Source organism: Oryctolagus cuniculus, chromosome 7 (assembly GCF_051225735.1).
Source record: "Oryctolagus cuniculus isolate XC-2025 breed Fujian yellow rabbit chromosome 7, ASM5122573v1, whole genome shotgun sequence".
Classification (NCBI taxonomy): Eukaryota; Metazoa; Chordata; class Mammalia; order Lagomorpha; family Leporidae; genus Oryctolagus; species Oryctolagus cuniculus.
In genome coordinates, this window is record NC_142873.1 from 126,415,965 (window position 1) to 126,430,605 (window position 14,641).

The 14,641-nt window shown below is 43.5% G+C and overlaps 1 protein-coding gene across 3 annotated transcripts in view; it reads right to left on the reverse strand.

The window, feature by feature from the left end:
* CYP4X1 (cytochrome P450 family 4 subfamily X member 1) overlaps positions 1 to 14,641 on the reverse strand; it is a 54,550-nt gene that overhangs the window by 21,312 nt on the left and 18,597 nt on the right. For 2 of the 3 annotated variants that reach the window (XR_016237369.1, XM_002715659.6), the window contains exons 3-6: positions 14,276 to 14,320; positions 12,820 to 12,947; positions 10,895 to 11,022; positions 10,646 to 10,800 (exon numbers count right to left, since the gene is read on the reverse strand). Coding sequence is in view for 2 of the 3 variants with exons in the window: in XM_002715659.6 (XP_002715705.1) it covers positions 10,646 to 10,800; positions 10,895 to 11,022; positions 12,820 to 12,947; positions 14,276 to 14,320 (456 nt within the window). In the remaining variant the exon portion in view is untranslated. Of the gene's footprint in view, positions 1 to 10,645; positions 10,801 to 10,894; positions 11,023 to 12,819; positions 12,948 to 14,275; positions 14,321 to 14,526; positions 14,627 to 14,641 lie in introns of those variants that run through there. The other variant, XM_089337378.1, reaches the window with a different exon arrangement.

Genomic DNA, 14,641 nt, shown 5'->3' on the forward strand with positions numbered 1-14,641 from the left:
AGTCAAGTTAGGAATTGATAATTTCTTTTTTTTTTTTTTTTTTACAGAAGATCAATTTAGTATGCATTAAGTAAAGATTTCAACAGTTTGCACCCCCATAGAAACACAAAGTGAAATATATTGTTTGAGTACTCGTTATAGCATTAAATCTCAATGTACAGCACATTAAGGACAGAGATCCTACATGAGGAGTAAGTGCACAGTGACTCCTGTTGTTGACTTTACAAATTGACACTCCTGTCTATGGCATCAGTAATCTCCCTATGCTCAGTCATGAGTTTCCAAGGTTATGGAAGCCCTCTGAGTTCTCCGACTCTTATCTTGTTCAGACAAGGTCATAGTCAAAGTGGAGGTTCTCTCCTCCCTTCAGAGAAAGGTACCTCCTTCTTTGAAGACCTGTTCTTTCCACTGGGATCTCACTCACAGAGATCTTTTTGCCAGAGTGTCTTGGCTTTCCATGCCTGAAATACTCTCATGGGCTTTTCAGCCAGATCGGAATGCCTTTAGGGCTGATTCTGAGGCCAGAGTGCTATTTAGGACATCTGCCATTCTATGAGTCTGCTGAGTATCTTGCTTCCCATGTTGGATCACTCTCCCCTTTATTTATTCTATCGGTTAGTGTTAGCAGGTACTAGACTTGTTTATGTGCTCCCTTTGACTCTTAGTCCTTTCATTATGATCAATTGTGAACTGAAATTGATCACTTGGACTAGTGAGATGGCATTGGTACATGCCACCTTGATGGGATTGAATTGGAATCCCCTGGTATGTTTCTAACTCTACCATTTGGGGCAAGTCAGCTTGAGCATGTCCCAAATTATACATCTCTTCCCTCTCTTATTCCCACTCTTATGTTTAACAGGGATCACATTTCAGTTAATTTTCAACACTTAAGAATAACTGTGTGATAATTACAGAATTAAACCAGTCATATTAAGTAGAACAGACAAAAAAAACTACTAAGAGGGATAATGTATTAAGTTGTTCATTAACAGTCAGGGCTATGCTGATCAAGTCACCGTTTCTCATAGTGTCCATTTCACTTCAACAGGTTTCCTTTTTGGTGTTCAGTCAGTTGTCACCGATCAGGGAGAACATATGGTATTTGTCCCTATGGGACTGGCTTACTTCACTCAGCATGATGTGTTCCAGATTCCTCCATTTTGTTGCAAATGACTGGATTTCGTTGTTTCTTGCTGCGGTATAGTATTCTAAAGAGTATATATCCCATAATTTCTTTATCCAGTCTACCGTTGATGGGCATTTAGGTTGGTTCCAGGTCTTGGCTATTGTGAATTGTGCTGCGATAAACATTAGGGTGCAGACCGCTTTTTTGTTTGCCAATTTAAACTCCTTTGGGTAAATTCCAAGGAGTGGGATGGCTGGGTCGAATGGTAGGGTTATAGTCAGGTTTCTGAGGAATCTCCAGACTGACTTCCATAGTGGCTTGACCAGATTGCATTCCCACCAACAGTGGGTTAGTGTCCCTTTTTCCCCACATCCTCGCCAGCATCTGTTGTTGGTAGATTTCTGCATGTGAGCCATTCTAATCGGGGTGAGGTGAAACCTCATTGTGGTTTTGATTTGCATTTCCCTGATTGCTAGCGACCTTGAACATGTTTTCATGTGCCTGTTGGCCATTTGGATTTCCTCTTTTGAAAAATGTCTATTGAGGTCCTTGGCCCATCTCTTAAGTGGGTTGTTGGTTTTGTTTGTGTGGAGTTTCTTGATCTCTTTGTAGATTCTGGTTATTAACCCTTTATCTGTTGCATAGTTTGCAAATATTTTTTCCCATTCTGTCGGTTGTCTCTTCACTCTCCTGACTGTTTCTTTTGCAGTACAGAAACTTCTCAATTTGATGCAATCCCAATAGTTGATTTTGGCTTTAACTGCCTGTGCCTCCCGGGTCTTTTCCAGAAATTCTTTGCCTGTGCCAATATCTTGAAGGGTTTCTCCAATGTTCTCTAATAACTTAATGGTGTCAGGTCGTAGATTTAGGTCTTTAATCCACGTTGAGTGGATTTTTGTGTAAGGTGTAAGGTAGGGGTCTTGCTTCATGCTTCTGCACGTGGAAATCCAGTTTTCCCAGCACCATTTATTGAATAGACTGTTCTTGCTCCAGGAATTGGTTTTAGCTCCTTGATCAAATATAAGTTGGCTGTAGATGTTTGGGTTGATTTCTGGTGTTTCAATTCTGTTCCATTGGTCTATCCATCTGTTTCTGTACCAGTACCATGCTGTTTTGATTACAACTGCCCTGTAGTATGTCCTGAAATCTGGTATTGTGATGCCTCCGGCTTTGTTTTTGTTGTACAAGATTGCTTTAGCTATTCGAGGTCTCTTTTGCCTCCATATGAATTTCAGCATCATTTTTTCTAGATCTGAGAAGAATGTCTTTGGTATCTTGATTGGTATTGCCTTGAATCTATAAATTGCTTTTGGGAGAATGGACATTTTGATGATGTTGATTCTTCCAATCCATGAGCATGGAAGATTTTTCCATTTTTCGGTATCCTCTTCTATTTCTTTCTTTAAGATTTTGTAATTCTCATCGTAGAGATCTTTAACGTCCTTGGTTAAGTTTATTCCAAGGTATTTGATTGTTTTTGTAGCTATTGTGAATGGGATTGATCTTAGCAGTTCATTCTCAGTCATGGCATTGCTTGTGTATACAAAGGCTGTTGATTTTTGTGCACTGATTTTATATCCTGCCACTTTGCCAAACTCCTCTATGAGTTCCAATAGTCTCTTAGTAGAGTTCTTTGGATCCCCTAAGTAAAGAATCATATCGTCTGCAAAGAGGGATAGTTTGACTTCTTCCTTCTCAATTTGTATTCCTTTGATTTCTTTTTCTTGTCTGATGGCTCTGGCTAAAACTTCCAGAATTATGTTAAATAGCAGTGGTGAGAGTGGGCATCCCTGCCTGGTGCCAGATCTCAGTGGAAATGCTTCCAACTTTTCCCCATTCAATATGATGCTGGCCGTGGGTTTTTTATAAATTGCTTTGATTATATTGAGGAATGTTCCTTCTATATCCAATTTGCTTAGAGTTTTCATCATGAAAGGGTGTTGAATTTTATCAAATGCTTTCTCTGCATCTATTGAGATAATCATATGGTTTTTCTTTTGCAGTCTGTTAATGTGGTGAATCACATTGATTGATTTGCGAATGTTGAACCATCCCTGCATACCAGGGATGAATCCCACTTGGTCTGGGTGGATGATTTTCCTGATGTGTTGTTGTACTCTATTGGCCAGAATTTTATTGAGGATTTTTGCGTCTATGTTCATCAGGGATATTGGTCTGTAATTTTCTTTCAGTGCTGCATCTTTCTCTGGCTTAGGGATTAAGGTGATGCTGGCTTCCTAGAAAGAATTTGGGAGGATTTCCTCTTTTTTGATTGTTCTGAATAGTTTGAGAAGAAATGGGATTAGTTCTTCTTTAAATGTCTGGTAGAATTCAGCAGTGAATCCATCTGGTCCTGGGCTTTTCTTTGTTGGGAGGGCCTTTATTACTGTTTCAATTTCTGTTTCAGTTATGGGTCTATTTAGGTTTTCTATGTCTTCATGGTTCAATTTAGGTAGATTGCATGTGTCCAGGAATCTATCCATTTCTGATAGATCTTCCTGTTTGCTGGCATACAGGTCCTTGTAGTAATTTCTGATGATTCTTTTTATTTCTGTGGTGTCTGTTGTTACATTTCCTTTTTCATCTCTGATTTTATTGATTTGGGTCTTTTCTCTTCTTTTTTTAGTTAGTTGGGCCAATGGGGTGTCAATTTTGTTTATTTTTTCAAAAAACCAGCTTCTCGCTTGGCTGATTTTTTGTAATTTTTTTTTATTCAATCCTGTTGATTTCTTCTCTGATTTTAATTATTTCTCTTCTCCTACTAGATTTGGGTTTGGTTTGCTGCAGTGTTTCTAGGTCCTTGAGATGCGCTGAAAGCTCATTTATTTGGTACCTTTCCAATTTCTTGATATAGGCACCTATTGCTATAAATTTGCCTCTCAATACTGCTTTTGCTGTATCCCATAAGTTTTGATATTTTGTGTTGTTGTCTTCATTTACTTTCAGAAAGTTTTTGATTTTTCTTTTGATTTCTTGAATGACCCAGTGTTCATTCAGGAGCATGTTGTTCAGTCTCCATGTGTTTGCATACTTTCTGGGGTTTCCTGAGTTGCTAATTTCCAGTTTCATTCCGCTGTGGTCTGAGAAGCTGCATGGTATGATTCTAATTCTTTTAAATTTGCTGAGACTTGCTTTATGGCCTAGTATGTGATCAATCCTAGAGAAGGTTCCATGCACTGCTGAGAAGAATGTGAAGTCTTTAGACGTAGGATTGAAAGTTCTGTAGATATCTGTTAGATCCATTTGGGCAATAGTGTCAATTAAATCTGCTGTTTCCTTGTTGATCTTCTGTCCGGATGATCTGTCTATTTCTGAGAGTGGAGTATTGAAGTCCCCCAGTACTATTGTATTGGAATCTAAATCTCCCTTTAAGTCCCTTCACATATCTTTTAAATAGACCGGTGCCCTGTAATTAGGTGCATATACATTTATAATAGTTACATCTTCCTGTTGCATTGAACCCTTAATCATTATATAGTGCCCCTCTTTGTCTCTCTTAACAGTTTTTGTATTAAAGTTTGTTTTGTCTGATATTAATATGGCTACACCTTCTTTTTTTTGGTTTCTGTTGGCATGGAATATCTTTTTCCAACCTTTCACTTTCAGTCTGCATGCCTCTTTGTTAGAGAGATGTGTTTCTTGTAGGCAACAAATAGTTGGGTTGTGTTCTTTGAGCCAATCAGCCAATCGGTGTCTTTTAACTGAAAAGTTAAGACCATTAATGTTTAATGTGACTATTGATACATAGTGACTTTGCCCTGCCATTTTCCCGGAGATATTTTCTAGTATATGCTTTGAGCTTCCCATGCTCTTTTACTGGTAGGTGTTCTTCCTTTCCCTTCTTTCATATTGATGGCCGTGTTTCTGTGTTTCTGAGTGTAGCACATCTTTAAGTATCTTTTGCAGGGCCGGACGAGTGGCCACAAAGTCTTTCAATTTCTGTTTGCTATGAAAGGTCTTTATTTCACCTTCATTCACAAATGAGAGCTTGGCAGGATATAATATTCTGGGCTGGCAATTTTTCTCTCTTAGCACCTGTGCTATGTCTCGCCATTCCCTCCTAGCCTGTAGTGTTTCTGATGAGAAGTCTGCTGTGAGTCTGATTGGAGATCCTCTGAGAGTAATCTGACGGTTCTCTCTTGCACATTTTAGGATCTTTTCTTTATGTTTTACTGTGGTAAGTTTAATTACCACGTGTCGTGGTGAGGATCTCTTTTGGTCATGTTTATTGGGGGTTCTATGAGCTTCCTGAACTAGGATGTCTCTGTCCTTCTCCAAACCTGGAAAGTTTTCTGCTAGTATCTCACTAAAAAGGCCTTCTAATCCTTTCTCTCTCTCCATGCCTTCAGGAACTCCTAGAACTTGAATGTTGGTTTTTTTTTTTTTTAATAGTATCCTGTAGATTCCCAACAATATTTTTTAGATTTCTAATTTCCTCTTCTTTTCTTTGGTTTGACTGTATGTTTTCCTGTGCTCTGTCTTCTAAGTCCGATATTCTCTCTTCTGCTTCACCCATTCTGTTTTTATGGCTCTCTAATGTGTTTGTCATTTGATCTATTGAGCTCTTCATTTCATTTTGATTTCTCTTAACTATCACACTTTCCTGTTCTACTAGTTTCTGCGTTTCATTTTGATTCTTCCTTAAAATTTCATTTTCATGAGAGAGATTTTCAATCCTGTCCAATAAGGATTTCTGTAGTTCAAGGATTTGCTTTTGAAAACTTCTAAATGTTCTTATCATAAATTTTTTGAAATCCGTATCTTGCATTTCTTCTATCTCATCATCTTCATAATCTTGGTTTGGGGTGTTTTATTTGGAGGCATCATAGTGTCATCGTTGATCTTGTTCCCTCGATTTCTGTGTTTGTTGCTTGGCCTAGTTAATTCTTCTTTCATCACTGTGCGTTTTTTTTTTTAATTTTTTTTTTTATTTTATACTATGTCCGTATTAAGTGGACTGCCTGCTGTTGGAGGAGCCTTGGAGGCTTGAGATGGGTGTGGCCTGAGAGCTCTGCTTGGTTCTTCCTGGTTACGGGTGTGCAAAGGTGACACCCTCAGGTTATGTGTGGTAAATCTCTCTCTATTTATTTATTTATTTATTTATTTATTTTTTATTTTATTTATTCAGGGGGTAAGTAATACCGCACGGCATGGCTGTGCAGAATTGATGGTATTTAGCTTCCAGTCTCTGGCTTCTACCCAAAGAGTCTGTGTAGGCTCCTCTGGACTCCCACTGGGTTGCCTAGGCTACTGAATTGTAGTGACTCAGTTCCTTAGCTCTCCCCTGTTGATATGTAAATCCAGAGAGGGGGCCTGCTCTTTGTCTCTTGGGAATTCTTCAAGCCTTGCAGCCTTGCAACCTTTGCAAGGCTGGGAGAGAGAGAAACCCCCAAGCTTTTTTTTTCCTTCTTTCCGGTAGTGAGTCTGCTGCACTTTCAGGCCCCCCTCCAGATTCTGACCCCCGTTTCCCCGCCAATGTCTCGGGTTATTGAGCTCACCTCCCCTTCCAGCACCGATGTGTGGACTCGGAGCCCTGGATGTCCCAACTCTCCCCGCTGATGTCTGTGTGACATGCACTCCCCTTCCTGCACTGACGCGCAGACTCTGCGGCACCCGCGGCTCGGCTTCCGCGTGGTGGGCGACCTTGTTCTCCCAGTAGGTCCTCCGATTCACAGCCACTCGATCTAGAAGAGTTTCCTCTGCAATATTTTCCTGGTTCTTTTTTCTGAGGCTACCGTAACTCCCCTTTTATTAAACTAAATTTTCCCGGACTATCGGTGTGCGCCCTCACTATTCCGCCATCTTGGCTCTGCCCCCTTTCTGGTTGATTTTTAAAAATTACTTGTATTTCTTTGTTCAATCTCTGTTAGATAATTAAATTATTTTTCTGTTAGAAAATTAAATCATTTGCTTGTTGAGTTTCCTTAAAACAGCTATTTTGGGGGGCTGGCGCTGTGGTGTAGTGGGTAAAGCTGCCACTTGCAGTGCCGGCATCCCATATGGGCACTGGTTCGAATCCTGGTAGCTTTACTTCCTATCCAGCTCTCTGCTGTGGCCTGGGAAAGCAGTAGAAGATGGCCCAAATGCTTGGGTCCCTGCACCCACATAGGAGACCTGGAAGAACTTCCTGGCTCCTGGCTTTGGATCAGCCTAGCTCCTGTCATTGTAGCCAATTGGGGAGTGAACCAGCGGATGGAAGACCTCTCTCTGCCTCTCCTTCTCTCTCTGTGTAACTCTGACTTTTAAATAAATAAATAACTCTTTAAAAAATTCATCTGAGCACTTATAAATATCAGTTACTATCTTGTTGGTTTCTGGTACCTTATTTTGTTTATTAGCTTCGATCATGATTACCTGAAAGTTGTTGATGCTTGTTGGCACATGATGGCATAAGCACATTTAAAGACTAGGTGCTCCCCCCGCCTCAGTGTTTTAAGTCTGGCTTTATTTGTGGCTGTCCTTCCAGAAAATTAAACCACCTGCTTATTTTCTCTGAGTCAGTGGGTGCTTGGGCTACGTTAGCACTAGATGGCACCCAACAGCTAGATTTGTTGTAAGTGCAACATTGTGTTGTTATGGTTTCAGCCCCAGGGGATACCCAAGCCCAGAGTTTTCACAAGCACACAGTTGATGCATTCAGAACTAACTGGGGAATTATCTATGACAGAAAAGTCTGCACCTGCAAATCCCTTGCTGGGGCGAGGCTAGGCCAAGATTCCTAGTCCTGTGGCCAAAACGACTACAAACTGCATCGCCCCTGAGGCCCACAGCTCAAGACCATTACAGCATGAGGTATCAAAGCCCATACTTTTTGGCTGTCTGCTTTTGAGGTAGACTCACAAGTGAAGCTGGCTGGAATATAAGCATGATCAACTGGCACCACAGGATTCTGCTTGGCCCTAGGGAGGGTCCAGAGGCTCCATTTGCAGGTCCTGACATGTGAGCAAGGACCTTACAAATCTGCTCGGTGTTGGATTTAACTAGCACAGTCCTGTGGTTCTGTGCTGTCAGTCCACTTTTTGGGGAGGAGTGGTAAAGGCAGACCCTGGCCACCCGGGCTGTAGCTCTGCTGGGTCCCACCTGGGTCTCACAACCATGAGGTCCTGTGAAGTCATGGGGATGCACACCAGACTCACATAAAGCTGGTGGTGACACACACCAGACCAGGTCCATCCCAGCAAGACATCCCAGCAAGTATGTGCGTGATGCTGGGGCATCTGGTGGCTCCATTAGTTTTAATTCATTGCCAAAAAATGGAAATACATCCATAGTTATTTCATAATGTGCACTGTCCATGAACATTTTGAAGACCCCTTGCACTTTTTTTTTTTTTTTGGACAGGTGGAGTCATAGACAGTGAGAGAGAGAGACAGAGAGAAAGAGAGAGAAAGGTCTTCCTTCCATTGGTTTACTCCCCAAATGGCTGCTATGGCCAGCACTGCACTGATCTGAAGCCAGGAGCAGGGTGATTCCTCCTGGTCTCCCATGTGGGTGCAGGGGCCCAAGCTTGGGCCATCCCCCACTGCCCTCCCGGGCCACAGCAAAGAGCTGGACTGGAAGAGGAGCAACCGGGACTAGAACCCGGTGCCCATATGGGATGCCAGCACCGCAGGCGGAGGATTAACCAAGTGAGCCACAGTGCTGGCCCCAGAAGAACCCTTGCACTTTAATGTTTTTCAGTGCCAGATACTTCTCAAAGTGCTTTTCAAATACAGTCATAATGATGTTACTGTCAAAAATGGACTACTATATTTTATTAGGTATAATATATAGTGTGTCTACACCTGCTAGTAGGTTTTTGTAAGTGCATGTATTGCACACCAATGAAACTGCCTAATGATACATTTCTCAGAATATATTCTGTCATTTAATGACTCACGATTCTATTGGCATAGTCATTGTCACACAAGCCTATAAGATAGGTTCTTTTCTAGCCCCATTTTGCAGATGACACTGAGGCAACGCAGTAATTTGTCAAAAGATATTGCTAGTAGGTGGTAGAGTTGATATGAATTAATTAATTGTTTACTAAGTATTTGCTATTATAGTATTAATGAAAAGCAATGTTGAGTTGCTAAGAAAGCTTACTCTATTTCAATTTTTGCACTTATGCTTCGCAAAGCTATTTTTTTTTTTTTAACAGGCAGAGTGGACAGTGAGAGAGAGACAGAGAGAAAGTTCTTCCTTTGCTGTTGGTTCACCCTCCAATGGCCACCGCGGCCGGCGTGCTACGGCTGGCACACCGCGCTGATCCGAAGGCAGGAGCCAGGTGCTTCTCCTGGTCTCCCATGGGGTGCAGGGCCCAAGCACTTGGGCCATCCTCCACTGCACTCCCTGGCCACAGCAGAGAGCTGGCCTGGAAGAGGAGCAACCAGGACAGAATCCGGTGCCCCGACTGGGACTAGAACCAGAGGTGCTGGCGCTGCAGGCAGAGGATTAGCCTATTGAGCCGCGGTGCCGGCCTTGCAAAACTATTTTTGAGTTAACCTTTTGAATTCATGTCCAAGTTTACTCTGTATCCCTATTCTTTCCTATGTTGTACATTTTGGGTTTGTCATTATTACTGAAATCATGATGCAAAAGCTATGATGATGCAAAAATCCTATATGCTCACCTGACATATTTATATTAATAATGCTTATAAATAATAATATATAGAAAAACTAACTGCTACTATAATGTAGCGAAATCTCATAAGGGATTCAAATTGTGCTTCATTTGAGCAGCATCTACACAAAAACTTCTCTAAGAACAAGAATTCTGGGGTGGGAGTGGGTTTTTGGGCTAGTGGTTAGGACGCCGGTTTGGATAACAGAGTCCCATATCACAGGGCCTGGGTTTGAGCCCAGATCTGTTCCCTCTTTCCACTTCCCGCCAATGTGCACTCCGGGAAGCATCAGGTGATGGCTCCTGAACCTGGGTCCCTGACACTGACATGGGAGACCTGGACTCAGCCTGGCCCAGACCTGACTTGTTGTGGCATTTGGAGAGGTAGGCAGCAGATTGAAGATTCTCTCTCTCTCTCTCTGTTACTCAGTCTGTCTCTCAAGTAAATAAATGAAAAATTCTGTGTCAAGTGCTTTACTTGGCAGTCAAGGCAGTTAGAACACTGGTTAGGATGCCTGTACCCCGCATGGGCGTGAGTCCTGGTTTGATGCTTGGCTCTGGCTCCTGAGCCCAGCTTCCTGGTAATGTGAACGCTAGGATTCTGTGGTGAAGACTCCAGCAGCTGGGCTCCTGCCACCCCTGTTGGGGGCTTGGGCTGAATGTCCAGCTTCTGGCTTTGCATCCCAACACCCTACTCCAACCCAGTGCAGATGTCTGGGGAGTGAACCTGTATATGAGTGCTCCATCTCTGTCTTTCTCTCCGTCTCTCAGAGGAGCAAATAGCAGTACCAAAACCAACAGAAGTTTTTTCAGTTTTCATCATGAGGCTTATCCTCCTTGATAGACACAAGACCATCAGGACAGGGTGTGGACTTGGACAACCCATACCCAACCACACCCAAGAAATACCTGTGTACTGACGCAGCACTTGGCTCAACTTCTGGAAGTGATAGCCCTGAGGGCTGAATTTGAAAATTATGTCATGGTGATGCAAGCAGTTGTAGAAACGGTGAGATAGGATTTTGTCCAGTTCAAACATTGCTTTTACATAAGGATCATGGGTGCTAGAAGAGAAAGAGAAAGGTGGGACAGTGTGTTAACAAATGACCTAGATAATATTGAACAAATTTTTTATTTTTTTGCTTTCTGGTCACTGACCTGTTTGTCTGGCAGTTGGTCTCCTTGCTAAAAGCACATTTCATGATTATGTCCAGGGCCATCAAGTTGATGTGCTCATGGACCTCCACGGCTGTGTCCTGAGCACCGCCAATCTTCTCCCACTTACCCTGGCACAGAAGGTCAAAGTCAACATCATCATCAACACCATCAACAGTCTTCCTTGTGGTGAGGACTCCTCCCTGACCCTGCACTCAGGATCCAAGGGAGACAAGCTTGACCCCACGCTAACTGAAGGTCAGGTTAGTCAGCTGTGTGCCTACCTCGTTCATGTGCTCAGCTGAACGACAAAGAGCATGCAGCAAATTGCAGATCTCGTAGACGGCTGAGTTCAGGATTGTGGCCTTCACCCTGTCCATTAGAACCCACCATCTCTGATTCAAGGCCTAAAATTACAACAGGTCTCTCCAGGACGTCCTCCATTTTCAATCCCCAAATTGCTAGCTACACACCACTACTCTCAACCACTATAACCACACTCAAACTTGGGACAATAAAAAAAGAAAACACTTTAGATTCATTTTTAGGAGACAGAGAAGCTGGGAAAAGAAGCGGCTGTAGGGAGTTGGCTCCCAGCAGGGCACACTGTGTCCACTTAACGTCCTCACAAAAAGAGACCTAGCCACGTGGCCTGAAATGCTTTGCTTTACTTTTAAAAAAACCATTGCAAGGTCCCCAGTTGAAATGTACTTGCCATTGTACAAATACACTGTACTTTCTGTAAAAATCAAAATAAATTGGCATGTTTCAGCTCAGTTCAAGCTACATTTGTTGAGCACCTATGGGTGCTAAGCTAGCTGTTGAGGACTTGGAGACCACAAATAAAAAGCAAAGGGGGTTTTACAAACTTTGGCCTAAGTGTCAGTTGTCCAGTCCAGTGACTTGCATCTGCTTTAGCTAAGTTTTATGGGGGTCCAAATGGTGAATTTAGAAGAAGGGCAAGCAAGGGTATCTTGAGGCACCCCAGACCCTTCGGCAGGAAAGGGACTGTGAGAGGCTCTCGGGAAATGTGAGGCTGGGAATCAGGCACGGCTCCTGGAAATGCAGATAAAACTGAAACCCATCCCTGGCCGATTTTAGGTTGTGTTGAACACTGAACAGCACCAGACCTGGAGGAAGATGCTTGCCCCCCTCTGCAGCCTCTACTTCCTGCTCTCTAGGTCTCAACCTCCAGAACCCACACAGATATTTTCACCACAATCCTGGTAGACTTCCGGTTAAACTTGCTTTCGTGAACTTGACTGAGAACCCAACCCGGGGGCAGGTGACAGTGCTTCCTCAGAGGAGGGGGAACTTTGGGTTTATTCTGTGGTGCTTGAAGTGCTTACAGTGGAACTATCAATGAAGTATTTGTCTGCTTTTAAGATACATACAATTTTAGAATTAAAATCTTTGTACACACAGAGATTTGGAACAGAGTCAATTTACAAATCAGGGACTGTGACAGGGTGATTCCTGCACAGCACCCCCCTGCCCTTCCAGGGAAGCCCACATCTGCCCCTCTCATTCGGACATGCACCCTCCGCTTGGCCCTTCATGCTCCCTGGGCAAATCCATTCCAGCCTCCGGAGCTGTCTTCATGCCGACTCACTCTGGCTAGAATCTGTATTACCTACATGCTCAAGCCCAGCTTACGCTTCCTGGTAAGGTTAGTGTCCTTTGGGTTCCGAAGCTGCAGTGGCTTTTCCTAGGCTCTTTACCTGTCATTTACACCACTTTCTGGTTTACTGCCAGAGTATCTCAAAACATATTAAAAATAAATCTTTTTTAAATCACTCCAAGAATGTAGCAAAGGAGTATACAATAGACACGTATTGTCCAGTGGCTACTTCTACACTGATTAATTTCTATACATTGATGTTTGATTTTCACTGTCTGTTAAACACGCGTCTTGTACGGTCACTTACCAGCATGGTGTTCACAGAGCGAGCCATCACCGCAACGTAGGTTTTCAGGATGTTAGAGTGGAAGCCCGGAGTCAGAAGGCGGCGATGCTGGAACCACGTGGGCCCATCTAGGTTCCCGAGTCCTCTTCCTTGAGAAACAGAAGGCACAAAACCTCTTGCCATTTTATTAGGTAGATGAAGAAGGAGCGATGAGGACACAGACAGCACGGACGGCTGTGAGTTGCAGACAGCAGCGCGGTGCTCACATATTGGGACGGCTGTTTCTACTCTTGCAGAGTGAGTTTCCAAGTGTGAGTGATGAGAGTGCCAGTACTGAAACCACCAAGTACTACCACATCATAATCGGGTGAGGTACTTACCCTTCTGAGGCTTGGTTGTCTCAACAACGAAATACGGTAATAAGTGCCTGCTTCACTGGTGCTATGCAGAGTACATGAAGGTGTATACATAAGGTGCCAGTGCTCCCTAGCTCACAGTCAAAATACAACAAACGTTCATCGCCTGTCCACTTCAAACTGTCCCACTAACCCTGCCGTGAATGTGGGTGCCCAAGGAATTAGAGTCCCCCCAGAGAGCCCCTCCTTGAGTCCTGCTCTGTGAATGGCACAAAGTGGAAACATGGCTAATGCGGTACAATCCTTCTAGTATAAGAGTGGTCATTAAAAATCTGATTTTAAAGGACTTTGCAGTTTATTAACACACAACTGACACTATACTCTTCTGTGTGCTTATGACGCGCCAGGCTCGCGATGTGTGGTCTGGTGCTGGTACAATGCCGGATCCTACAGCAAGTGCTGAAACAGGTGTTTCTCTTAATCCTCACCATGGCCTAGATATGGGACGCTCATCTTAATTTTCAAAGATGAGGAAACTCAGAGAGAGAGAGAGAGAGAGAGAATGACTTTTCCAAGATCACATTCAACTGTCTCCTGGGATGGGCAGGATTGAAATTCAAGTGGCTCTGAATCCAACACCCATATTCTTTCATTTAATTCCCTTCTTGTCTGACATAAATCCCAACTATGTGACTGAGGAGTTTAATTTATTTGCTCATAGTGCATTGCCAACTGTCCTGTAGAACAAGATTATTCTCTTTCGCCTACAGAAATAACAGAACCCCAAAAAGAAAGGAAAAGATCCAAGACAACAAGAGAGAAGGAAGGGTAAAAAAAGAAAGAGGGAGTGAGGCTGTCATTTGGAAGGAGGAGGACAGACTCACAGATAAGCTGCCTTGAGAACGAGACTTTGGGGGAGAGAAACGGACGGGGAAGCTTTCCAGGAACTCGAGTTGGCTTAAGGCTGCTCTGAGCCTCCTTTCCCGCTCCCGTAACTTTTGGGACAGCCGTACCTTGCTCCTAATGAAATGAATGCAGACTTGAGTTTCTTTGGCATGCTCCATTATGGGAAGGGGGTTCCCAGGGGCAGTGGGTTACACCTCTCATTTACACATACGTACCAAGACATGGAGTCATGAACTTGGACAGGTACTGGGACTTGGGATCTGCAGAGTCAAGCAGAAGAAACAACAGGTGGCATTAGACGGAGTGCAAGTCAGCAGCTGAGGTTGGGAAAGGGCTTCTTCACGCGCCTGCACCCAGCACAAAGCGTGGGCTCATGGAGCCCAGTGTTCACACCCCCAGGAGAGACCGCAAATCTGGGCCAGGTGCTGGAAAACAGCAAGCCCGGGAGGCAGATGGCTACACGAACCTCAACTCTTCCCTGGTCCACACTTCCTCCAGCAGGACCAGAGATCGCCTGAGGGTTGCAAAGTTCCTAGAGTAGGCATCGGGATAATGTGCACCTGTCTTGGAAGGCAGATTAA